Source organism: Patella vulgata, chromosome 1, assembly GCF_932274485.2.
Source record: "Patella vulgata chromosome 1, xgPatVulg1.2, whole genome shotgun sequence".
NCBI classification, from domain to species: Eukaryota; Metazoa; Mollusca; class Gastropoda; family Patellidae; genus Patella; species Patella vulgata.
This window is the reverse complement of record NC_065879.2, coordinates 31,672,930-31,699,335: the sequence shown is the minus strand read 5'-3', so window position 1 is coordinate 31,699,335 and position 26,406 is coordinate 31,672,930. Positions and strand designations below refer to the sequence as shown.

The 26,406-nt window shown below is 36.5% G+C and overlaps 2 protein-coding genes and 1 long non-coding RNA gene across 5 annotated transcripts in view; 2 read left to right on the top strand and 1 right to left on the bottom strand.

Moving 5' to 3' along the window:
• Nucleotides 1-1,022: 1,022 nt before the first annotated feature.
• LOC126823768 (nmrA-like family domain-containing protein 1) lies at nucleotides 1,023-6,651 on the top strand. The gene is made up of 4 exons (XM_050552742.2): nucleotides 1,023-1,167; nucleotides 3,352-3,882; nucleotides 4,550-4,743; nucleotides 5,355-6,651. Exons 2-4 carry the CDS (start codon nucleotides 3,357-3,359, stop codon nucleotides 5,541-5,543), a joined length of 909 nt encoding a protein of 302 aa, XP_050408699.1. The 5' UTR covers nucleotides 1,023-1,167; nucleotides 3,352-3,356; the 3' UTR covers nucleotides 5,544-6,651.
• A 3,679-nt stretch (nucleotides 6,652-10,330) lies between these two features.
• Nucleotides 10,331-13,294, bottom strand: LOC126822737 (uncharacterized). Its single transcript, XR_007680978.2, has 2 exons — nucleotides 12,829-13,294; nucleotides 10,331-11,597 (listed from the first exon to the last, which is right to left on the bottom strand). It is a non-coding gene; the product is annotated as an uncharacterized LOC126822737 (long non-coding RNA).
• Nucleotides 13,295-18,628: 5,334 nt separating this feature from the next.
• Nucleotides 18,629-26,406, top strand: part of LOC126825286 (SKI2 subunit of superkiller complex protein) — a 31,227-nt gene continuing 23,449 nt past the window's right edge. For 2 of the 3 annotated variants that reach the window (XM_050554880.1, XM_050554891.2), the window contains exons 1-10: nucleotides 18,629-18,698; nucleotides 19,929-20,112; nucleotides 20,372-20,478; nucleotides 20,909-21,026; nucleotides 21,281-21,395; nucleotides 22,282-22,353; nucleotides 22,736-22,932; nucleotides 24,918-24,974; nucleotides 25,644-25,772; nucleotides 26,174-26,319. In XM_050554880.1, coding sequence (XP_050410837.1) covers nucleotides 19,987-20,112; nucleotides 20,372-20,478; nucleotides 20,909-21,026; nucleotides 21,281-21,395; nucleotides 22,282-22,353; nucleotides 22,736-22,932; nucleotides 24,918-24,974; nucleotides 25,644-25,772; nucleotides 26,174-26,319 — 1,067 coding nt within the window. In that variant the 5' untranslated portion in view covers nucleotides 18,629-18,698; nucleotides 19,929-19,986. Of the gene's footprint in view, nucleotides 18,699-19,908; nucleotides 20,113-20,371; nucleotides 20,479-20,908; nucleotides 21,027-21,280; nucleotides 21,396-22,281; nucleotides 22,354-22,735; nucleotides 22,933-24,917; nucleotides 24,975-25,643; nucleotides 25,773-26,173; nucleotides 26,320-26,406 lie in introns of all 3 variants that reach the window. The other variant, XM_050554882.1, reaches the window with a different exon arrangement.

The window sequence follows — 26,406 nt, the reverse complement described above, 5'->3', positions numbered from 1 at the left end:
TATACATGACCCAACAGCTCTCTTTAGCAACACTTATATATAATTTTATTGAAGCTAAATACCAAAACTGATTGTAATCTATTAATTTAGACCCACACACACTTTACCAGGTGGGTTTTTTTCTCTTTGAGAGTCGAAGAAAGTGTTTGGAATTATCCAGTCCAATCCAATTATGCCACGAACACTATCTGTGGCTATGGCAAGTTATACAATCGTGGTCGATAATTATCGGGCTAATATACGAATGACACATGCCCTGTGTTCAGATGGTATATAGAAAAAACTAAATGTATTGTGTTAGTCCCAAATGCTTAACATATGTTTTGCGATTTGTTGAATAATTCATTTTAAAAAAAGAACCAACCCCTGAAGTCAATTGTTTTTTATAGATATATAACCATGCACAATTTTTTGTTTTTTGATATATAAATTGTATTACAAATTTACAACTGATTAGCATAAAGGCTTAAAAATTTTAATCTTTTAAAACCCTTAAATACAATTTCCAACATTCGTACCGCCTTGTAATTAGGGGATGTCGCTTCAAGGTATAAGCCGTGTCAGTTAAAGATATTTTATCCACAAGGATGTTGGCATCCACGTGAAAGAACCCTTGCTGTTGGAACACGAAATAGGGTATAGGCCACAGTAGACTGCATGCGTATGCCTGTATTCATTCGCCCGAATAGAGCACAAAAGCAGAACGGTAAACCCCATTTCATTTCATTATTCGCCTGGTTGATAGCATTTGGTTCAAAATCTGAGTTCCAGGAATCTTAATTGTTTGGTTTTTCGATGCATTCTCTAAAAAATGCTCCCCATTTTAAGGAGTGTAACTTGAGATTATAGATTAAGACGGTAATCAATTTGTAATCGATATATAGCCGGTAACAAGATCAATAAGTAATCTCATTATGAACGTTATACAGACACGGATTAACCACAGGTAACTTGATAGTACACATTTTGACGAGTTACCGTTGTCAAGAAAAACATAGCCAATACTCAAGGTGGATCTTTATCGTCGCTACAGTTATTTCTATGTGTGTTTTAATGAAATAGATTTACTGTCTAGGTTATGTAAGCTTATAAATTGGCCGGTTTACACTTGTGAAGTCGACTTTCATTAGAATATTTGATTGTTTAGAGTACTTCTTATTAACATTAGTGAGTATTATGATTATTTTCTACTAACAGACTGATGTCTATTTTCTACCAATAGACTGATATCTTAAATTACCTATAACATAGCAAGACGTTGAGAGATTATTGAATAAACTCACAAAAAATATTTAATGTAAGTCATTGGGTACATTGGTAGTATTTAGGTGACATATTGTGGGATTTAAGTAATTTTGTAATGTTACAGTTTCTTTAGAACTAGAGTTAGATTATTGTAGTAATTTTATAAATAAAAAAGGTATACTTTTAAATTTATATTTAGGCTTTACGCGATCTGATGATCTTGCGTAAGTTTTTAATGGAACTTGGTGATATAGCGTTGGGTAAAATTGGATAACATTGTCATGGCATGGATGTTTTATTCCTAAATTTCAACCATTCATGACGGCAGCCTGTTAAACTATGGAATCATTATAAAGGGAAAAGGCAGACCTATCCCCCGGCGATTGAGCCAAAATTGGGCTAAAGAACAGATTGAATTATTTAATAAGGTTCGAAAATTATTCATTGTAGTGTGCGTCCTTGAATTGTCAATGTACGGTGTGTGTATGCTAACTGAAATTCTGCGTCTAAATTAATCTACGTATTACATATTCGGATCTGTTTTTAGAAAACGAATATTTCGCCTTCTCTGATATCAAAGATTTCGATTCTATACACAGAATCTCTGGTTGACGTACGTTATACACTAAGCTGTTGACAATATAACGAATGAAATATTATACTCGAAAACAGTCATAAGATACTTGTATTTACTCAGTGAATACCAACTTATGTTAAGTATTTTACACTCCGTATTACTTTTCGACGGTCAGACCTATATAATATATTTGATATCTTATCGAATACACAGCTTACATACATTTTCCATCTGTTTAAAGAGATATTATTTCTTGTAATTAATTTTACATAATATATTCAAAATATCCCCAGATTATCGAACCGTAGGTTATAATGTATAATGAATTATAAAACATCTTTATCTCAACTATGGATTGGCAGATTAGTCTCAAATTTTGCATACAATTTAAAGTGCCCCCCCCCCCCCACACTTAACTGATAAAATCGAAAACTATATATATTTTTGCAGAGTCTCGAATAACTCCAAAGCAATATCCCTGTGGTATTGTTAACAAACTACATTTGAAACTATTTCATCTAGATAAAAGGAAAAATAAATAACATTCCTCGGGACTGAAATGATAAAAATCTTACCCCACCTGTTTTAGAGGGAACACTTAATACACTTTATATTTATATATTTCTTGGCTTAGAATGCGGTGAGAACGTGTGATCAAATCTTACTTTGTTGAAGACCTGCATAGGCATACCAAAATATAAGCGTACCGGTAATATAATAGGTCTTTTACTCTTTAGTGATAGTGGTCAATAAGTTTATACCTGCTATGTATGACCACAACAAGCATTATCGAAAACCCATTGTCCTTATAGCTGCCAAATCGATGCATTAGCAAAAGAAAACTGGTTTCGAGACTGTCTAACGATATATACTATAAGTTAATTAAACATCTTGTTACTATACAATCTCAACTTGACTATTCTTTAGCTTTTATATGGAACTCTATCAAAACCCAATCACACAATAAATATAAGAACGGGTATAGTGTTGGCTTCTCTATTGTAAGTTACAGTTGACTTGATAAACATATAGAACTACCTATAATAGATATATGTTATAACCAACAGGCACACAATAAACAAGGCGGTCTTAATGTGTCAAGACATAACTGATAATAATAGAACCGATGACTTAAAATCCTAAAATGGAAGAATAACGGGGAAAATTATCCAAAGGCACCCACCCCACGCCAAAAGAATCGCACTGTTTAGGCATATGGATTGGCGTCATCTGCTGACGGTCAATTATGAAATGATATGAAATAGGGTTTAGTGTCGTCCTTTTCTACGCGTCAAACAAGAACACTAAAGGGTTATATGATGTAAATTTAATGGATGGGCTGTGTAAGCCCTCGTCAACTTTAAATCTATTTAAAATCGTGTCCTTATTTTTTTGCGCCTTTATGGCATTGATTTTCTACATATACCTATAAGACCCAATACTTCGTGTACTTCGAGGTACCAATAATGAATCTTGACTATTATTTTTATAACCAATCGGTTAATTGCTTGTTAACGTTTATTTTTCAGAAAATATGCCAGAGAAAAGAACAATAGCCGTGTTTGGCACCGACATCATTCAAGGCGAGGCTGTCGCCAGATTTCTTGCACGTGACAAGGATATACAGGTGCGCGCCATCACTTCTGATGTGACATCACAAATGTCTCTGAGTATGAAAAACGAAGGTGTTGAACTATGTGAATGTAGCTTCAAAGATGTTGATGATATATGTGCTGCCATAGCTGACGTGGAAGAATGTTTCGTTTTAACAAACACCGACATTTCTGATCCATTTTGTGTTGAAAACGAAATAAAACTTGGACGCCGCATCGCTGACGCATGCGCTATTTCAAATATTGGACATATAGTTTTTAGTACACAGGTTCATACCCAGAAAGTTAAAGGTGTCCAAGTTCGACAGTGGGTGACTAAAGCAGAGATTGAAGACTATATGAAAGTGAAAAACTTACCATTGACTTGCATTATGGTCCCGTTTGTTTATCAAGATTTTTTCGGTGTTCTAAAACCAGAAAAAGTCCAAAACAACACTTATCAATTAGGTAAAATCATTTGATCTTCTGACGTCCATAGGGCCAAAACAAGCGTATACTGCGATGAATATCCAAATTAAACCGTTTTCTATAGGCCTAAAGCAATATTTCATATGAGTACATGGGATAGGGTTACGAACAATGAGCCTTATATCAAAAATACATTATCAGTTATTTTCCCGGGCTTTTATGGAGTATTTAGGAAAAGTTTGTAAACTAGCTTATTTCGGGTACAGTAATTGGTAAACCATTGATTTTTTTTCAACAGCAGTTTTATAGTTGTTGCCCCTGACTGATACGACTGTTGATATACGCTTATTTTCATATTCACTACTCACTCTATATACAGTGAGTTAAGTTTTTGCTCGAATGTCATCAAATGTTCAAGAATAGCTACTATTGGCTTATAAAGATGGTGGCAGTTCGATCTCGAAACCTTGTGAACCTAATGGTAAGGCGGACGGGGCAGTTCGGGAAGGCATTTGCCCCACTTTTCTAAAAAAAAAATGCACTTGACGACGAATGCTGCTGAAGGGTATTATACATTGCCTTGAAAACAGTATTTATAACATTCTGAAAGTAATCAAATTATAGCGCTGCATATATCCACATTTATCCAGGAAACCAGATGTGGTGTTGTTCAAAATCCCATTAATTATTATAAATTCAATTTCAGAGATACCGATGGGATTAACTCCAATAGATCTAATTAGTGTAGATGATATTGGTGGTATAGTTAAATCTATATTGGATAATAAATCACAGTATATCAACAAAACAATCAGTATCTCAGGCGATAAACTAACCATAGCAGAAGTAGCCGCCATATTGAATATAAACATGAAACCTAAAATGTTTCGAGAAAAGCAGGTAGATTTTTTTTATTACGTTGTGGATCAAGTAAGCCTTTTATAAGTTTAGACCCATTATAAAACTGTTCCATGTTCGGCCCAACTTCTATAGGCTACTCAGCGAAATTAAAGATACAATGCGGACAAAGGACAATAAATATTTTCATTATATAATTTAAAAGAAAAAAAATATGACTTTTCTCTAGATTGTAATTTTGGCGAATAGAACAAACTACTTAGATTTGATACCATCTTGGCCGCGATGTTCGTGGATAGAACGGAGATATCTTTAGACAAAATATAACAAGAAAAAATGGCGGCATGAAATCAGCCGGAAGTAATGCAAACTTTCGATCGTTATAGGATTGGTGGAGTTGATGGCACATAACTGTCTCTAATGGAATAGAATATTAACATACCACTCTGTTTAACATTTAAAAATAAGAGTCTAAATATATTTTTGAAAGAGCTGCAAGCTGCTGGCGGGGAAAATTTTCCCTCATCGATATTGATGGCGTGTGCCCATTTCAGTAACCATGCAAGATGGTAGAGAAAAAAGTAGGACGTTTTGCCCAATTTCCTTTCTGTAAGAGGATACACCATTTAATGCGATCTTATATATGTTTTCAGATCTCCATAAATGATTATCGACAGAAAGAATTTCCAGGCAGCAGAGATTGGGCAAATATATTTAATTTTCTACTGCGAGTAGATACTCAATATAATGTCTCAAAAACCAAGACTCTCTATCCCGATGTCAAGTCTTTTCAAGAGTGGGTTAAGGAGAATGGTGCGTGGATTCTCTCTCAACTTTCATAAACAGAGTTGTGTAGACAATTATAAATTGTTTATATTAAGAATAGGGTGGGATGAAAGTTGTTATTATTTTAATGCTACGTTAATAACCTTAATGTGTTACAAGGTTTGCTATTTACATATAGTGCTTCTGGATTTCTTTACATTATTTAATTGCCTGGTGGAATTACCACAGACACACTTTCGTAAGCCACACATGCACAAGAGCTCTCAATTCTTACAACACACGAATCATCTCATTAATCAACAGAAAAATTAAACAACGCCACCAGATATGCATACGCCATATCGCCTACACAAGAGGTAGTAGATATTTGAAAAGTTGGTCAAATGAGTGTTAGAAATTCATAACAAAGAAATAATGGATTTTAGATGCTCCGCAATTGAAAGACAAAAAGTACGTTTGCTCCCCTTGTCGTATTGATTTAGAAGACGAAAACTTAGTTGAATCACTATCTGGCAAAATCTTGAAGTAAACTCACAAGCACTTTAATTCTAAAATTAAAGTAATATTCGGTCATTGATACCTTCTTAAAATCAGCCTTTTTGCGCCAAGATTTGTTGATTGATAGACAGCCGCCGTCTTTCTTAGAAACAAAATGAATCTATTTCTTTATAGCCCAATAACCAGAAAAATCATTTCATATATATATCACGGCATGACCTCGGGTCTATCACTTCCTACATCCACCCATTATTGTACGTTAACAAGCCAGAAACCAGACATAACAGTTTTTTCTAAGTAATGTTTGAAATACAAGAATGTTTAGTTTTAACATCAGCGATCCAAATTACACAATTATGTTACATAATTGCCACAGAGTAGCCTATTACAAATAAACGATGAGATGTGGTTCTAACTATTTATACTCGATTTACAAAAACAGATATCGTAAACCGTGCTTCATAGGTATATAGCACACGTTGACATTACTGTTATTGCTACAGAAACATTAGTTTGTTATATCTAATCGCTACACCCGGCTAATGTATATATAATGTAGATATAAATATTTCTGTCATTATTTATAAGTGTGAGTGTTACACTGTAAAGTATACTCTTGTTGTTTTATATTAAACTGTTCAGAATATAATTTGGCGATTATAATACAGTTAATGGTGTTTTTATCATTTATGAATATGCAAAATACAAATAGGTCAATTTTGTCAAGATAAAGAAGTTCTTGTGGTCACCTGCATAGCCATAACTGTGGTTATGAGCATCGGCTCATTATTAACATTTTATTGTGTTATAAAGTGGGGTTTCTGATTAGCCCCCACCCCCTCCCAAGACCCAGATGTGTATATACGTCACTTTGATGTCGGCTATGCAACAAATCAGAGTTTCTGTGGCAAACAGCCCTAAAGTTACTTCCACAGTATATGTTGTTACTTCTTGAATCTGCCACGTGGTGATTTTTAGCCCATCTTCTCTGCTGCATTCCGAAACACTTTTAACCGTTTTATTTGAATGATACACAGACAGGTTTAATAGCAACGCAAGTGAATGTGTCGATTATTTTGATTCAGTGCAAATTATTGGCAAGTGATCTATATTTACCAATTAAAACAATTTCTATAGTTGAATCAGTAGTTGCCATCTTGGACACGTGTTTTATCATTTTGCTATGTTTACTGTGTACATAAGATATCCACATAATAATATTGCTAAAAACTATGAGAATGCCCTCTAAAAAGCATACACTAAATACATGAAAGTATTACATAAACTTTGATTTGAAAGATCCAGCTGTAAATTCCGGAGGTAATTATTTATGGCAAAAAAACCCCAACAAAATCGGATAAAAATTGTGATCTCTATAGGCTCCACAACTTTGATATACCATATTTTTACGCTATTTGAGAACGAAGGGCGGCCATTTTGTCTGTCAGTTTTGGGCCGATTTTCACGAAATTCGAACTCAGTCGTCCTTAGGGTGTAACGGTGATATAATAATACGTTTTTCTTAAATCGGATCAAAATTATGACCTCTATAGAGTCCACAAGCTAAAAACGCGATTTTTCGTACAATCAGGGGCCATAATTCAGGAAGTTACGGTCCGATATGTGCAAATATCGAAAGGAACCGAGATCTTTAGGTTATAAACCTACATTTCAAGTTTCAACAAAATCGGATAGAACAATTTATAATTATCAAACTTTGTTTACATGGTATCCTATTGTAATAAAAGACGTTGGTTATAATGACAAACATTTGTAGTGGTTTTAAAAATATGTGGGTTTTTCTCCGAGTGCTCCTCTTTCCTTCCCACCGCTAAAGACCCTGCACACAGGCAAATTATTGAAAATAAACATGCGGAATGAAATGGGGTTTAACGTCTTACAATTCTGCTCCACCCGGGCAAATAAAGACGGGGATATTGTAATAGAACTATAATTGGGTTTATTGTCCTACATTTCTGCTAAAGAAGACGGGCGTGTTGTAATGGAACTACATGTATATGATGATAAATAAGTCCCGAAAGGAATCGGTTCTTGTATCTTGTTGATCGTTTTTCTTTATCTAGAAATAACATTCTTAATGTTCTGAGGGGTTTTAATCTCTGAAACTTAGAAACCGTTACATACTTCTTCTTCAAATACAAATTGTAATAACAAATAACAACCCGCATTTAATTTTAAACTACAAGTTACGGGTGAATTATTACATCACTAAATGCTGTAAATAAGAAAATGATTTCAACCCGTATTTCTTTTTTTTTTTTTTTTTTAAAAATAAAATTAAATAAAAGAAATAAGAAATAAAATTTCAGCTGCTTGAGGTTTCTGGAGGTTATATCGACGAGAATTAATAGCGAACTGAACAAACCGTGGTCGTGGTCGGAGAACAAAATGTAATGAAATGGGGTTTAACGCCCTATACTGGTTCCTTGTTGGACCAACAGTGGATCTAACACGGGACCTTAAAGTAAAAAGTCTTACTCATTGAGGCACCGCGGCCCCCAGTCGGAGAATGAACAAACTAACCCCAGAAGACCCAAAGAAAATGGATGTATACTTTTCTGCACCATCCGGTTTAATGAAGGTGAGAATACTCCGTGCAGTGTGCTATGGAGCTGGGGGGGATTTTGCCAGAACACGGGACCTCAAAGTCAAAGTTGGGGAGCCAAAACTCACTAAGGCACGACGCCTTCCAGTCGGAGAATGCACAATCCAAACCTATAAGAAGATCCGAAGAAAACGGGTGGGAAAACTCCATGCATTGTGCTATGGGGGTGGGGTGGTGCCAGAACAGCGACGCTACTGCCTACTTTGAATTCCATCATGGGACCTCGGTTTTTCGCCCAATGCGAACGACTAGACGCTGTTCTTTACCAGTTTGATTTGAATTGTCAGATGTAAGACTTGTAATGATGACATGGAAACGTGTAGCTGTTTGGATGAAATCAAAAACCTAAACTGGCATATACCAATTGAAAATAGATCTGTCTGCCATGGATGAATATATCATTGCATATTACAATTAGCATAAAAAAATATGTCAAAATGAACAATGTACAATCTCGACGAGACCTAAATCCCCTTCTATTCTTACAAACTGTTCTGATTGCCGTGTGATTGGCTAAAGGCTATCATTTGAAAGTTTAATACGTGATATAATTATATTCCATGTTTCGAAACGTCGTGCTATACGGGAACACACCAGTGATTGTTTTCCATATAAACTGTGTTGTATTTTTTTTTATTGTGCTCGATCGTTAAATGCTACTCAATTAAAAATATTATTATTCTCGATATTTGTTGTTTTTACGTTCTAGATGTTGGAATTCAAAGGGTGACCCATATTCATTCGACTCAAGATAACACTGGTATTCGCTTTGAAAGCGTTCTTTATTTGGAAAACTAATAAAATTATCGGGGTATTTAATCAAATGAAGCTGTAACCGTGTCTTACACAGCAAACGGTGTACAAAAAGTGAGGGCCACTCGGAAAACCTCAGCCGATTCCAGTGCCCTTCCCTACCGAGGTTTGCCGAGTGAGTGAGGGCATGTCTTATTGGCACAAGGGAGGAAACTCTGAAAAGAAATAAGGAACAACATTTCCTTTTCTGTTAACTTGATTGTTAACATTTTTTTTAGCATTTAGCATTCAGAGGATTCTAATCTCTTAACCCACAAAGAGCCAAATAAGTCGCAATATGCTAAAGGTCTTGAAAGGACAGACCACCAGGATTTTAACAATAATTGCATCACTATGACGTCAATGTTATGGATCTAGGGTTTCGGCATGCCACACCATTCTTATCCTTCCACATACAGCTTAGAACCCAGAAAACAACAACTATAGTGAATGAATGAATAAAAATGATAGAAATGGGTTTTAGCGTCCACCTTTTCTGCTCCAGTCGGGCTAATGAAGACGGACATACGTCATGCTGTGTGCTTTGGGGGAACTTTTGCCCGAACAGCAATTACCTTCCAACTCTCAAGGGTTCTTTCTGGGCCCGAACCTCCTGGTTAGTGAATCAACGTCAACTCACCCAACAACAAACAAAGGTGAGAAGAAAGGGAGAGAAGGAAGAATTGTGTATAAATAGACAGAGTGGAAAAAACTATGCTCTTGGTTTCTTTTTCGGAGACGGGTTAAGCAGACTGATGCAGAGATATTCCGTCATGGCGTATAGGCCGTGTGCATACAAAGCCCCTGATATTTGGTTTCTGTATTTATGTATATTACACAAGGTTTAATAACGGTATTAGATGAAGAATGTATCTTTATATGCATACAGGCCCAGAGTTACAGAACTAAAAGAAAGTAAAACAGACGTTTTCAGTTAAAAAGAAAAGTATTATTTTAAAGTCGGTAAGAATTGCAAAGCATAATTAATATAGTCAGCGCCACTTTATGTGGTAAGTAGATTATTATTAGTTAACTTAAAGTATATCAAATATCAGAATTGGACAAAACAATGTTTAACAGTTAGTGGATTTTTATCATTACATATAAGCTTCTACTCTATACAATAGTAACACTTTTTAATGTACAGATAGATTTATGCAGGGGCCTTGCAAGGATTTTTTTTATGTAGAATTATTGTACATTTTCAGGAGGTTACAAACCCATTTGCATGGCATATGGATCGTGCTCAGGAAATATATTGGATACAGATACATGTAGTTAAATATAAAATAGTACTTAAAATATGAAATCAAGATTGCAAGTTATGCATATTAAAAAGCATATTATTCTTAGAAACAGATAACATCAATTGTGAAAAAGTTTAACTGACATCAATCATAAGGTCGGTATCATCAGCAAGTGGTGCTTGGACACCATCTGAGTCATCGGACATTTGGATTTGAGCAGTGTCTGCTTGGACAATCGATTTTGAACCGTCGGGATTTATCAGAGGCGTAGCTGTGGCCACCACAAGTCCGGGTTGCAGGGGTAGTGGGTCGGCTGTCTGGATAGGCATTACTGTTTGACTGTCGTCATTTATTTGACTTAGCAGGCTAATAATAACTTCCAGGAGGTATCTACAAACACTGAAATTAACCTCATATACTGCCACTGGAAGGACAGGTGCGGATGCAGGCTGGGCGGTGGGGTAATTTTGTTGGTATTGCTGTGAAGCATAGTTGGAATCAGCAGGTGCGCCGGATGGATTGTCACGGAAGTAGCTATTTTGGGTCTGTTGGACGTTTCTTCTCAACCGTGCAAGAGCATATGCAGCGGCTCTCTTGTACCGTCCATACCCACCACTGTATTCCTGTTGATATCGCTGCTGTTGCTCTTCTCTCTGTTGTTCCTGTTCTTGTTCATATTGTTGTTCTTGTTGTTGTCGTTCTTCCTCGTACTGCTGCTCTTGTTTTCGCTCCTCTTCATATGCTTGTTGTTGTTGATCGTATGCTTGCTGCTGCTGATCATATGCTTGCTGTTGCTGTTCACGTTGTTGTTGGTATCGATCGTAGCCATTATTGTAATATCCTTGTCTTCGATGTCGAGATAATAGGACCTCATTTTCCCGCGCTTCGGGGGAAACTCTAATTGCCCGAATAAAAGTTAAGGCAGACAGGGAAAGGCTGAGATAAATCTGAAGAGAAAAAAAGAGTTCATGTTTCAAATTAATTAGTAAACTAAGCATCTGACCATAAGAAAATGTTTGATCACGGTTACGATGAGTTCTTTTAAAGGTTTTGGTGTTGTGTTTTTCATTTTGGAACGGATAGATCTATTATCTCAACACAATAGTCACTGCCTAAAAATAAAGCGGACATAGACGTACAGGCTTGATCAGTGTTAGGGGGGGGGGGGGTGAGGCGGGGCAAAACCTAAAATGCCCGAGAAAACTTAGGGTTACAAACGGCGGCGCCGATCGACAGCACGGGGCGCCATGGAGCCACCGTGATACACCGCCGCAAATGCATTTTTTGTACTATTCTAGCCCGCAACCGAAATCCCACTATATGCCGACTTGAATTCCAACTATATAATTGGACTTTTGCTGCTAAATTTACAAATAATAATTGATGACCGAAAAATATCGGACAAAGTAAAGTGACCCCTGAAGGCAAAATGTTTAATCCATAGTCAATTCAGTAGAAAATTCGTGGTATTCCATTAAAAGAAAAGTAAAATTAGTGTTTTATTAGATCTCGGGCACTTTTTGTTGCCAACTTATAGATGAAATAATAATTTTTGTTTTCATTTTATCCATCTGCCCGAAAAGCCAGATTTCCCGAAAGTTAGGGGAGCAGCTGCCCCCCCCACCCCACCCCCATGCCTATGCACTAACAACTAATCTGAGATAAAAGCGCGTAAGTGGTTGTGGTTTGAAGATATTTTGAAACCAAACGTAGTTGTGCACTAAAAACAAAATATTGCCAAGATTGCTTATTAAAACACCCAAGATTTCCGATACCATTTATCAGAAACAGAGTAAGAGTGGGTTGGACTGCATAGGTACTGCATAGGTACTGCTGGGCCCAAGTATTATTTTCAATGGGAAAAAAGTCTAAGAAAAATCCAGTTTATATTTAAATGGCTAATAACAATTAAAATTCTAACAATTGCTTTGCGCAATTAATTTAAACTAAATTGTGTTGAGTAAACTGGATTGGATATAACCTATCTCTTCAAAAATATATAAAAAAAATAAACTTTTGACTTGTAATCGTTAATGGCTAAAGCGTCTAAAATATCCGAGACTGGCGTAAAACATTTAAGGGTTCTAATGGTCAAAGAATAACATCGATATAAAAGTCTTTAACTTATTTTCGAATTGTTCTTATGAAATATAAGCCAAGTGTCAAAAATAAACTTACTACAAAAGTCTTCATGTTGTCCCACAGTAATCCGTTACTGCTATTCTACTTGCAGGAAGAAAGATCTGGTAAATTTTTAACTCGTCCTGGTACTTTTATACCTTCTTTTAAATGAATAACCCCTTTCAAATCTATCACCTGGAGCGCTGCCTTTCACTCACCTGATTCGAAAAGACAGTGACTAAATTTTAGAGATTCCGGAACCAATGGTGCCGCTGTCTTATAATTACCGAGATCGCCTTAATAATAAGATAATTAGCGCACACCCAATATCATTAACCCCGATGTCAAAATGAACAAGCACGTACTCCGATAAAATTAATGCAATTTTTACACAAAAAAATTATACCTGACAAGACTAGGAAAAAGTTGCCCCCTACAACCACCCAACAATATACATCCCACAATAACATGCACGTCGCAATTGTTATTGTTCTAAAAATATACTATGCGTAATTAAATAATAACAAAGATAATTTGCTGTATTGTTAGTAAAACAAGCAGGACTACGAATGTTTAGTTCACTTCATGCCGAAATGAATATTATTTTACTCCCCTTCCGCGTCTCACGGTCTACGTTACATTGTAAACAACTGTTACGGATAGTCTACACCACAAGGACATTTTAAATCAAAACCATAAAATAATGAGAGTATATTTCTTTTTAATTTGGTTAACTTGGAAAAGTCGCGAGCAGAACGAAGAGGTCACAACACACCTTACGGAGACGGGATGGGGCGGACGGGCGGGGCAGGGGGGGGGGGGGGGTCGTATTCGAGTGGCCATGTTTTTTTATATTCAATCAAGTCTCGTGGTTTCGATCCCATGTTTGTGATACGCAGCAAGCCTAACCGGATGAGACCCCCGCTTTCCTCCCACTGGCAAGGACCCATACGGACACGATTTATTGAATCAAAGATAATGATCTAGCTTGCGCTGGGTAGACTATACGACTTGGTATCACTAGTTCGACGCGCGCAATTCTGCACTATTCTCCTCACAAATGGTGTGAGACGAGCTATAGATCATACGACATTGATATTTTAGAAAGTACAACGATAATTGGTTAATTTTGAGCTAAAGACACTAATAAACTTGTCGTATGAAAACCTCTGATAATTTTTGGAATAAGTCAAAACTTCAGTTTTCCTTGTCTGTAGTGTCTGGGTATAAGATTGCCTTGCCTTAATATACTATTCAAAAAAAGTAGGGGATATTTGATTTTGGGGGCATAATACTAAAATATGCAAATGACTACGAAAAAAGTCACTATAGAACCTAACAGAAGAAACATTTCCAGTTACATGTGACGCCCAAACGCACCAATAGCTACCGCATGGAATGCATGTGATGCTTGGGATCATCATGGGGGTCCAACCCAAGATTTGCACGACTCTGACTTTGAATGTTACAGTCATTGTGGCATTGAATTCCAGGGTGGAAACATCAGTTTAATTGTTTTAGTGACCAGAAAACAAATTTTGATATGCGTCGGCTTACCCAAAATGAAAGGTTACGTGCCCTTGGCATGCTACAGATCGGCACAACACAGGCGGTTGTGGCGCGGACGATGAATGTTTCTCAGTCTGTCATAAGCAGGCTATGGTCCAGATACCGTGATACACAATCTGTACAGGACAGACCACGCTCAGGTCGACCAAGGGCGACAACTCAAGCCCAGGATCGATTTATCCGTACCTTGGCCTTGAGAAATCGTGTCATCACAGCAAATCAGATCAGCGCTCGTCTTCAACCAGACACTGGTGTGAGAGTGAGTGGCCAGACGATTCGGAATCGACTGCATAGGGGTCACCTTCGCGCCCGACGTCTTCCCTTGTTTGAGAGATCATCACATTCAGGCAAGACGTCGTTGGTGTAGGGATCGTCAACACTGGGATAATCGACGCTGGAGCAATGTGATGTTTTCAGATGAGTCAAGGTTCACTGTTGATTTTTTGGACAGACGTAGGAGGGTGTGGCGTCGTCGAAACGAGCGCTTCCAAGACGTTAACGTCATCAGACATGATCGATTTGGGGGTGGTTCTGTTATGGTGTGGGGAGGCATCACTGTTGCTGGAAGAACGGCTTTACATGTTGTTGCAGGGCGTGTTACAGGCCAGTACTACCGGGACAACATCTTGGCAGTCCATGTTGTGCCGTTCGCACGACGTCATGGCCGCCGTTTCATCTTCCAGGATGACAACGCAAGATGTCACAGGGCCAGGATCGTTACAGGTTACCTCCAACAACAGAACATCACCACATTACCTTGGCCAGCACTGAGTCCCGACCTCTCCCCCATCGAACATGTCTGGGACATGCTTGGACAGAGGTTACGTCAACGTCAACAACGTCCTGTCAATGTCCAAGAACTTGCTGCTGCGTTGCAACAGGAATGGGACAATCTGGACCAAAATGACCTTAGACGTCTCATTAGGAGTATGCCACGTCGGATCAATGCTTGTTTGGCAAACAGAGGAGGATTTACCCGTTACTGACTTGGTTGTGATGCTGTGGTAACTTTGCTGTTTGACCCCGGGTATCGAAATGAAATGAAATGAAATGGGGTTTAACGTCCTACTGTTCTGCTCCTAACCTGGGCTAATGAAGACGGGCATACGCCATACAGTGTGCTATGAGGGAAATTTTGCCCGGGCAGCGGCACTACGGCCTACTCTTATATCGAATTCCAACTGCCAAGGGATCTTTTACGTGCACGCCAATGTGTACACGGGACCTCGGTTTTTCGTCCCATCCGAACGACTAGACCCCGGGTATCATTTTACCCTTATAATGGTCAGTCTGTGCCTTACTTAGTCTAACGATCATTTGGAATAAATCGATGAATGTGAACTTCATTTCATTTTGTCATTTGTTTCTTCGTCAGTTTCATTAGGTGACTTTAATAACACATAAAAATCAAATATCCCCTACTTTTTTTGAATAGTATAATAATGAAATGAAAAAGAGTGTAACATGTTAGTGTTCTGCTTCGACTGGGGTAATGAAAACGGGCACACGCCATACAGTGTGCTATGAGGGAAATTTTGCCCGGACAGCGGCGCTACGACCTACTCTTATTTCAAATTCCAACTGTCAAGTGTTCTTTTATGGGCACGTCAATCTGTACATGGGACCTCGGTTTTTCGTCCCATCCGAACAACTATACGTCGACCCTTGCCAGACCCTCCACCCTACTGAACTAACAAGGGGAAACTTTCTCGACCAACGCAGGGATCGAACACGGGACCGGAGGTCAGCGGATCTAGAAGCTATGAATGGGGGGGGGGGGGGGCAAATCTAGGGCGCCATCAACAATCTTACACAACAATGAATGTCAACAAACTACTGACTATAACACTGAGCGCCCCGTTAGATCACAGATCGTTGCCTATTGTTCGTCGAACTTTATCTCGCTGCATGGTTAGCAGTTGACATGAAGTTCAGGTCATATTATGCGCAAGCAGCTCGAAGGGAAAATCGAATGGGGGCGGGGGTTTCTCTGCCTGCGAAAATTTAGAAAATTTTGAGGTCATTGCTGGGAGCAAATTCTCGTGAACGAGAGGATCAGAAATGGGACAGAATCTCGAGATCCCGAGATCCGTCTGTCAATTCTGCCTGTTTTGTGAGGGGTGACAGAACAAAGTACAGTCTATTGTCCCACGTCCCTCGGACTATATGAAACTACCAACTGGGCGATTCTCTTTACTGTGAATATGTTGGTGATGAGATAAGATAAGACCACAGAGGGGTGGAAGAATGATGATATAATGTAATCGAGCGCCGTAGGCGCGAAAAAAATTCAGATATAGCGACGTATAATAACTAAGCTTTTAAATTTTGGGGACTGGGCCTGAAAATTTTAGTCAATATCTGGACATTTGGGTTTATTGATGGGAGCAAATTCTTGTGAACGAGAGGAGAGGATAAGAAATGGGACAGAATCTCGAGACCTGCCTGTCAATTCTGCCTGTTTTGTGGGAGTTCACAGAACATTTGTCGGCATACAACCGCTTGCACTATATAGTGGTACTACTAACGGCGCATAATATGCAATTTACTGAGCTTCTAATCATTTGGGCCTCGCTACTTAGGGACGCCGCTTACTTTGTCTCTCGGGGGCGCTTATTTAATCTCATGGGCCAAGCCTTATATCCGCTTCTGGGATGGGGTGGGGTGGGGGTATTTAGCCAGATGAATTTGAAATGGACATTTGAGAGATAATAAATAAGTCACATTGCTCCTCGTAGCGGGGCGTAAGGGAGTCGCGGTGGCTCAGTGAGTAAGACGCTGGCTCGCTGGCCTGGGGTCTAGGGTTCTTTCAGGTGTTGGCCGAGAAAGTTCTTCGGGATTTTCCGTTGTGGTTTTCCCCCTTGTCAGTGGTGCCTGGCAGGGACAGCTGTCCAGTCTTTCGGATGGAACGAAAAACCAAGGTCCCGTGTACACATGGGCGTGCACGTAAAATAACCCTTTGCAGTTGAAATTTGATATAAGAGTATGTCCGTCTTCATTAATCTGGTCAGACCGGTTGGGTCGCCTTGAAAGCATTAAGCATAGATATGTTCACAGAAAAAAACAAGTCTTATGCCAGTGTTTCTGTATGCATTATGTGACATGACCTCCAATTGCTTTAGCTACAGGATAATAGCATGATAGGGTCGAATCAAGTATAAAAACAAAAGAACCAAAATAAATACACAGTGTTTTATGATATTATTTTTTCGTCTGTCACGATCCCTTTATTGTTATAGTGTACAATATCACTCACTATACAACGGATATTATAGCCACCCTACAAATTTGACAATGTTGGTGAAATGTGACATCGGTAGTGACCAATGTCTTCTGTAGACAATTTAATTGTGGGTCATACAAACTTCTCATTTAAAATTCTCATTTAAAAATGTGGGTCATGCAAAGTTTTCATTTTTAAATGTGGGTCATGCAAAGTTTTCATTTGCAAATGTGGGTAATGCAAAGTTCTCATTTAAAAATGTGGTATTTGGTGCTCTACAAAAGTAAAAAGAAATTGTTTTGGTAGGTGGAAGGGTCGATGCAAATATCTTTTTGGACATCTGCTTAAGATTGTGCAAGGTAAAGGAGATGTATTATAAAATTTGTACGTTTCGTTTCTGATATATGAGGTATAAAATGCATACATCTGAATATTCCCCTAATAGAAGCGTTGACAAATTGTGGGAGTTTAACCTATCGACAATCGTATCCCGAGGTGCTAAGACAGACTCGTTTTAGACACCAATTCATTCTGGGAATAAATACCACCAAAGGATTAACTAAGGGGTCTTTAAAATGATCTATGAACTTGTAAATCTACTTTTAATTCGGAATTTATTTCCGATGGTGGTTTTAAGCAGCAATGGTTCAATACAAGTCAGAATAATTTGTCGTCATTAATTGGTCATATAATTATAATTACTTATAATTGGTGGATATAAGTAATATAGTTGTAATTTAAGTTTAGACTCTCTAATAATGTCATTTTTTTTTATCATTATTCTCTAATTATGTACATTGTTTTATAGTATATACCTCGAATTATATTTGAAACTTGAAAAACAATATGTATACTTTTTTGTTATTTTTAAAACTACATTATTTTTTATGGCTTTAGATTTAACGTTTTACATTTTGTAAAACATGGTATTCGATTCAATTAGATTAATAATATTAAGGTTACGATATAACTTAAAGTAAGGACAAAATGAGTAAATATTTTTTTTAAGCCGATTCGTCTCTTTGCCGAATCATCTGTAAGTCAGTAGCGTATGCAGCGCCGTCTATTGGGTAATTTTACAATGGCGTCGTCACCAAACCTAAATTTGTGAAAGGCCATATGAGAGATAAACACGGTAATGAAACAATAAAATAAAGTTTTACACACATGAGCCAAATGAAATAGAAATTGGTGAAATTGTATAAATATAAGAAATTTAAAATCAATGAACAAATTGACATGAATCAATTTCCTAATACACCGGTGAAACCGAAAGTAAACAACTTCACGCGTGAAGTCAAAATTGAAAGTAGACATAGTACCTTGTAAAGTTCCAGATATAATAAATGTTAATTAATTTTATGCATTCAAAGTACATTAGCGCATTATTTATCCATAAAGGATCTAAAGCTGTAACTCAATATTTTCCATAATATTCGAAATTAAAAACACGAATTAGAATTCAATCTTAGGCCTATATCACATATTTAAGACACAATGAACATTTTAAAATCGGTCCATGAGTCGTGTACTCAATTAATGGTTATAGGCGCCTTTTGTAATTAACAAAGAAAAATACAATGACAATGTCATGTGGGAAGTAGCCGAATTAGTAATGGCTGATTCACAAATGATAAATAATAATCTTTTAAAAAAAAACCTGTAGAATGGACTAAGCAGGCATAAACGACCACCTTTCAGTTTGGACTGTTCACATATTTCATCGAATATATAAGTGAATAGAAATTACAATAAAAAATATACTGGGTAATTCACTTTATATGCATTCTTCGTCAATTTGAGTTTCCAAAAAATAGAGTCATATACCGGTACACCCTTTAACAGCCTAAATTTTAAAAAAAAGAATTTCCCAGTTTAATATAATTTCACCTTCGACTATCTTGACTAGATGAATGAGACAAATTCAAATTGTTCAACATCACTAAAAAGCACAAGCCTACAGAATCTTTTATTAAAGTGGTTATTAAGAGAGTATATAACTCTCAGCCAAAATGAATTTTATTCCGCAAGTCAGTGTTTGTGTTTTCAATAATCTTGTAGTGTAAGTGATAGTACCTCTTTAATAGAACATTAAAACATGACGAACAAAGGATTTAGATTATTGGAGCTGTGATGGCTCAGTGTTGGACGGGATTTTCCACCCCAGTTTCCTTCATGTCATTGGTGTAGGATGACGGGTTTGGCAATGAAATATGCGTCTAGTCATTTGAATGAGATAAAAAACCAAATTCCATCCTGTACTCGTTGGCATGGACATAAATGAACCCTTGACTGTTCAATGAACCTATTGCAATTTCTATTCACTTCTAGACATCTTTATTCAGGTATTAGTGTTTGTTTATAGTAAATGAAGATCATACCTAGTGACTAAGATATGATTTAGAACCAGTTAAAGTTTCAAAATGGCAGAGGGGGAGAAAGATGAGTTCCTGTTTGACCTGCTACAAATTGGCTGTAATTGTAATGTAGAGGTCATACCTGTACAACCGAAAAAAGATACTAAAGTACCAACTTTACCATTGAAAACGGTAGGTCAGATTGTTGACTAAATTGTCCAGTCTCAAACTTTTTTTATCCATTATTTGTGTATTAATATGGCCTGGAAATAATGGATTTAGTACCTGACATTTTGAACTTTGTGGAGGACATTAATAACACTAAATAACAGACAGTGTTTGTGACGAGTGCCTGTTTTCCAAGCTTGTAAATGATATTGCCACCAATTACATTGCTTTCATTCTATCATTTCCCCTGTATCAGTACACATTATTTTAATTGATCTTAAAGCTACCTAATGGAATACCACCAGTTTTACCAGAGTTAAATGAAGATTTAGAGAAGTTGTTGACATGCCTGGAAGATCTTCCAATACATGATATTAACAGAGCACAGAGGTACAATATTAATAAACTATTAACTATTTACACTACACATAGAAAACAAAAGGTTATTCCTATATGACACAGGGCTGTTGAACATTGTCGAGAAATCTGGACACTTAACTAGAAAAATCCTGGTTCCAACTTGTTGAGGAAAGTCTGCCTATTTCTTTGAATGGGAAGAAAAATAATGACCCATCCCTGAACACATTGGTGTGTACATGAAAGAAACCTTGATTGTTGAAACTTGATGAATAGTAGGTGCTGTCCTGGCAAAATTCATCTCCCTAGCAGTGCGGATGTGATCATAGAAAACAATAAACCAGATGTTGGTCTCAAAATGACCAAAGTAAAGTGGAGTGTTGACGAGACAATAAACCTCATTCCATTCAATTCCTTTATGATACTGCTTATTGATCATTTATTGTGTATATTTAATTTCAAGGTTTTGGCCTCGTGAGAAGCAGCCAGAAAGATTATATTCTGTAGATATTTGTCCTGTTCAAACAACTATTCAAGTTGAGAGGAATCCTACAACAGGACAGCTTATAGGTTTTAAAGAGGTAATCGTTTGTTAAATCTTAAGCTACACTTGTTACCCTTGATTCACCAAGTCAAATACCTAGACATCCAAACTGCATAATGTATCTATTGATTTTATTCCATAAAGAAACAAAGTTCAACAGAATAAAAATAGACTTAAAGGAGCTACATGTAAATCTCTATTTCTTGGAACCTAAATCACATATTAATGTAATAATATTTTAAAACAGAATATTCTAGTTTATTATAAATAGTTATTTTCTTTTCTTTACAGAGTTTTATACCAGATATGGGGAAATCTTCCAATAATTCTTTGTCCTTACGTAGATCTCCAGGAGCTAACTATCAGGATATCCGTGGAAACACAACAAACTATCCATTTTGGCCAGGTAAATTTGAAGTCTTTGACCATCAAAAAAAGAAATTCAACCATGTTTCATTCGTGATAGATAAATAGACCGGGATAATCGCATCTCAGAGGGAATTCCTTCTGATGCCATATATAGATAGGCGACAGTGATCCAGTGTGAAACTGCTGCTGGAAGCGGCCATGATTGTTTAGTGCGGATAACATGAACCGTCATAATTTATTGAAGAACTGATCTAAGTCGGGGAAACCTTCCCGTTTACTATAAATAGCTTTTTTCTTTCCGCTTGTATCTCCATTATTACACACCAAACGGTCGGACTGTTAAATGTCCTCTGTTTTTTTTTTACACATGGAACAAGTGCACAAAGTTTTAATAAGAATGGGAGGGTTGGATGGTGATTGGTTAACGCATGCGCATTGTATCATAAGGTCTGTCATTGAGTCAACTTGTATGGTTTCGATTCCCCGGTTGTAGGTGACGAGGAGTAGGGTCGCCTGTCCAACCTCGTGGGTTTTCTCCGGATCCTTCGGTTTCTTGACTCACTGCTAAAGATCCCTACGAACAAGAGAATTATTGAAATAAAATTGAACCATATCTTAGTCCCGAAATGATCTAGTTTGTGTCGAGTGGACATTAAACTCTCTCTCTCTCTCTCTCTCTCCCTCTCTCTCTCTCAATAAGAATGATGTTGAATGGTATGTTAGACTACTTAACACCAATAATAGAGCAACAATGGTTCGGAGAAATAATAATAATTATTCTTTAATTATTTGAAATGAACCTGGTGGTACCTGGAATAAAGATGTAACTTAACAGATTGTGGCATGGGGTCAGATTTTATAAATACATTGTGAATGGTTTAATTTTTTACCTTTGCCATGTAATCTTCTTGGATTAATTTTAGGTGGAATGGATGAACCCATCTTAGAGAATTTAAATCAAGAGGAGAGCCAGATGGAAATCAACCTGACAACAGGTAAAAAATATATAACTGCAATGAGAATTTTATGTAATGTAGTAACAACATTAAAAAGGCTTTTATATTGTGCTTGACTACAAACTTTTCTAGGCTGAAAAATTAAAAGCAATTACTTGTAAATTAACTGAAAATGGAGTATGGGTTAGTTCTAAAATACAATTAGGACCCACAATAGTTCTGTGGAATTAAGTAAACATAGTTGGGGGGGGAGGGGTCCTACTCTTGATAAAGACAGCTTGAGTATGGTGATTTTGAAAGTTTTGTATATGTCATATACTTTAGTTTATTGAAAAAAGTGAAAAGAGGTGTTTTAAGTTGAGAAGAAAGAAAACTGAAATGTATAAAAAGCATATTGACTTCTGATTAATTAATTTGACAGATTTATTAAACACAGCACCTAATATGCCCTCTGGTATGACCTTTGAGAATAAGAAAACAGACTCAGTAGAAGTTTTGCCGGTTAAGTCAGAAATTAAACTCACTACATTGGTTGACATTATGGCACTAGATGATATTGATGACCTTGACCTGGGTGATAGTGATGACGAGGATACAAACGACTCTATCACTGAACAGGTATATTGAGATCAGTTTTTATACGCCCACATTTTCATGAGGACGTATATTGTCGTCACCCCTGTTTGTGAACAGTCTACAGGTCACAATTTTTATCCGAATTCAATGAAACTTGAAATATAAGATCTCAGTTTCTTTCGATATTGGCATGTATTGGATTTTAACTTCATGGATTATGGCTCCTGATTGTATGAAAAATCACGTTTTTAGCTTGTGAACACTGTAGGGGTCACAATTTTTATCCGATTTGGTTTAAACTTGACATGTATGTTTATAACCCACAGATCTCGGTTCCTTTCGATATTCGCGCATATCGGACCATAACTTCCTGAATAATGGCCCCTGATTGTACGAAAAATCGCGCAATTTCAGCTTTTGGACCCTATAGAGGTCATAATTTTTATGCGATTTGAAAAAATCGTTTGAATATATCACCGTTACAGCCTATGGATGGTTGATGTTGAATTTCGTAAAAATAGGACCAAAACTGACAGACAAAATGGCCGCCCCTCATACTCAAATAGCGTAAAAATAGGATATATCATGGTTGTGGACTACTAGAGGTCACAATTTTCTTCTGATTTTGATGAAACTTGAAATGTAAGTTTATAACCCAAAGATCTCCGTTCCTTACGATATTCGCACATATCGAACTGTAACTTCCTGAATTATGGCCCCTGATTTTACGAAAAATCGCGTTTTTAGCTTGTGGAGCATATAGTGGTTATAATTTTTATCCGATTTCAAAAAACATTTGAATATATCACCGTTACACCCTAAGGATGGTTGAATTCGAATTTTGTAAAAATCAGACCAAAACTGACAAACAAAATGGCCGCAGCTTGTACTCAAATAGCGTAAAAATAAGGTATATGAATGTTGTGGACCCTCTAGAGGTCACAATTTTCTTCTGATTTTGACGAAACTTAAAATATAAGTTTATAACCCACAGATCTTGGATCCTTTCGATATTTGTGCATATCAGATTGTTACTTCCTGAATTATGGCCCCTAATTGTACGAAAATTGTGTTTTTAGCTTGAGGTCCCTCTAGAGGTAACAATTATTATCCCATTTAAAAAAACGTTTGAATATATCACCATTACACCCTAAGGATGGTTGAGTTTGAATTTCGTAAAAATTGGACCAAAACTGACAGACAAAATGGCGACCCCTTTTACTCAAATAGCGTAAAAATATGGTATATCAAGGTTGTGGACCCTCTAGAGGTCACAGTTTTCTTCTGATTTTGATGAAACTTGAAATGTAAGTTTATAACCCAAAGATCTTGGTTCCTTTTGATATTTGCACATATCGGATCGTAACTTCCTGAATTATGGCCCCTGATTTTACGAAAAATTGCTTTTTGTTTAGCTTGTTCTCTATCCATCTCTTGCAAAATGTGGGCGTATCCTGCCTGGCAGCCACTGGTTTATGTTCTTATTCCTACAAAAGTTTTGATCACTGGGGAATTATTCAATATTGAGAATAATTAAAGCCACTGGTTTTCGTTTCTGTTTTTGTGGACATTATATAATTTTTCACGGTTTAATCCATGCTGAAGCATTCATATTAATTATTTAACTTGTAATTAAGAAAATAAAAAACAAATATCAATGGTAGATAATGTTCTGGCTTAAATTTCAATTGGATTAAAAAGAGGCCCATCAAAAGAGTTTACTGAATATATATGGGTGGAGCTTGCCTGTTAATATTGTCTGTAGAGAGGATGCTGAATATTGCAAAATATTCAATTACTCATATCTTTATAAATATCAAACAGATTAAAAATTTTCTAAAATGATGTCCAGAGGCTTTAACAGAATCTACCATTTATTTTTTTCACCAATAATTTACAATAGTAATTTTTTATCCATTTCTGCTTTTTCATATATTGACCAATAATTTTCAATAGAAATAAGCTATGGTAATTTTTGTTTGAAGTACTCCCATTTCATATTCCATTGTTCATATATTTTATTTTAGAACATTATAGATGATGATGGCAAACCAAAGGATGAAATGCTGGAAAATCTTGTTCAGGTGAGTACATGCATCTATTAACATATCACTTCATTGCCTTATTTTTGTTCCTCACCTTTTGAAGAAAGCAGGGGACTATTAAAATGGGTTCGTCTGTCTGTCTGTCTGTCCGTCCGTCCGCCTGTCCATCACACTTTTTGGGTCACAATAACTCTCCTTCTAATTGAGTTAGAATGTTCAAACTTGGTGTAGGTGTATATTAGGTAGATGTCTTGATGGAGTTCGGAGATGATAATTTTCTGCTTAGGGTAAGCAGAGATATGCAATTTGGTTGGTTGATGCTTTGGGACACAATAACTTTAGTTCTGATTAAGTGAGAGTGATCAAACTTGGTGTATAGTTTCATTACATCAATACCTTGACTAAGTTCGATAATGAATGTTTTCTACTCAGGCAATTTGATTGTTTGAGACTTTGGAACACAATAACTCTCCTTCTAATTGAGCAACAATGTTCACACTTGGTGGAGGTGTTTATTAGGTGAATGCCTTGATGGAGTTTGAAGATGCGAATTTTCTGCTAGGGTAAGCCTACATACATGCCCATTCTTGGAATATTGCTAGTCGAGAACATATTGGAAGTTAAAAACAAAGTAAAATATAAAAAAAAGAGTACTGAGTAGCCTACTACAACTAAGCATAGTCTAAAATGTATGCTATTTAAAATTAGGTTGTTAAGGAAGCAGATGAAGATAAAGTAAAATTACCTCCACCTAAACCTAAAGAATGGGCTGTATGTGTTGATACTAAATCACCAGTTGATGATTTCTATAAAAAAATACCTGTTATGGCAAAAACTGTAAGTATGTGCTATCAAACAGCTTATTAGTAAAACTTTATTAGGTATGTGCACATTCTTTGTGTATAGGAAAGTCTACAAAAATAATGTAAGAAGAATTATTTTTTTTATTCTGGATCAGATACCGGTCGTAAATAGCTATGATTACAATGCATATTACAAAAACTTTTAATATCAGTTCTAAATGACGACCTTTCAGTGTTAAATGGCATAGATATACTTACATCTTGAGACCTGTATAAAGAGCACAAGAAATTGGCCCTAATAAAAGTTGAACTTACTTTGTGAATGTTTACTGTCAAATCTAGATTTTATAACATTAATGTTGGTGATCATGTTTAGATTTTTACTCAATAGAAATTATTTTTGTGATTATGAGTTCTTTATATCTTATTACACAGTGGCCATTTGAACCAGATGTATTCCAGAAACAAGCTATATTACATTTGGAGAGTAATGATAGTGTATTTGTAGCAGCTCATACCTCGGCTGGTAAAACAGTTATAGCTGAATATGCAATAGCTCTATCTTTAAAACATATGACCAAGTAAGTCACTAAATATATTTAATCTCAATTTACACTTTCCAGATGTTCAATATTTATAAGGAATTATGTCCTTGTGTGTAGAATTCA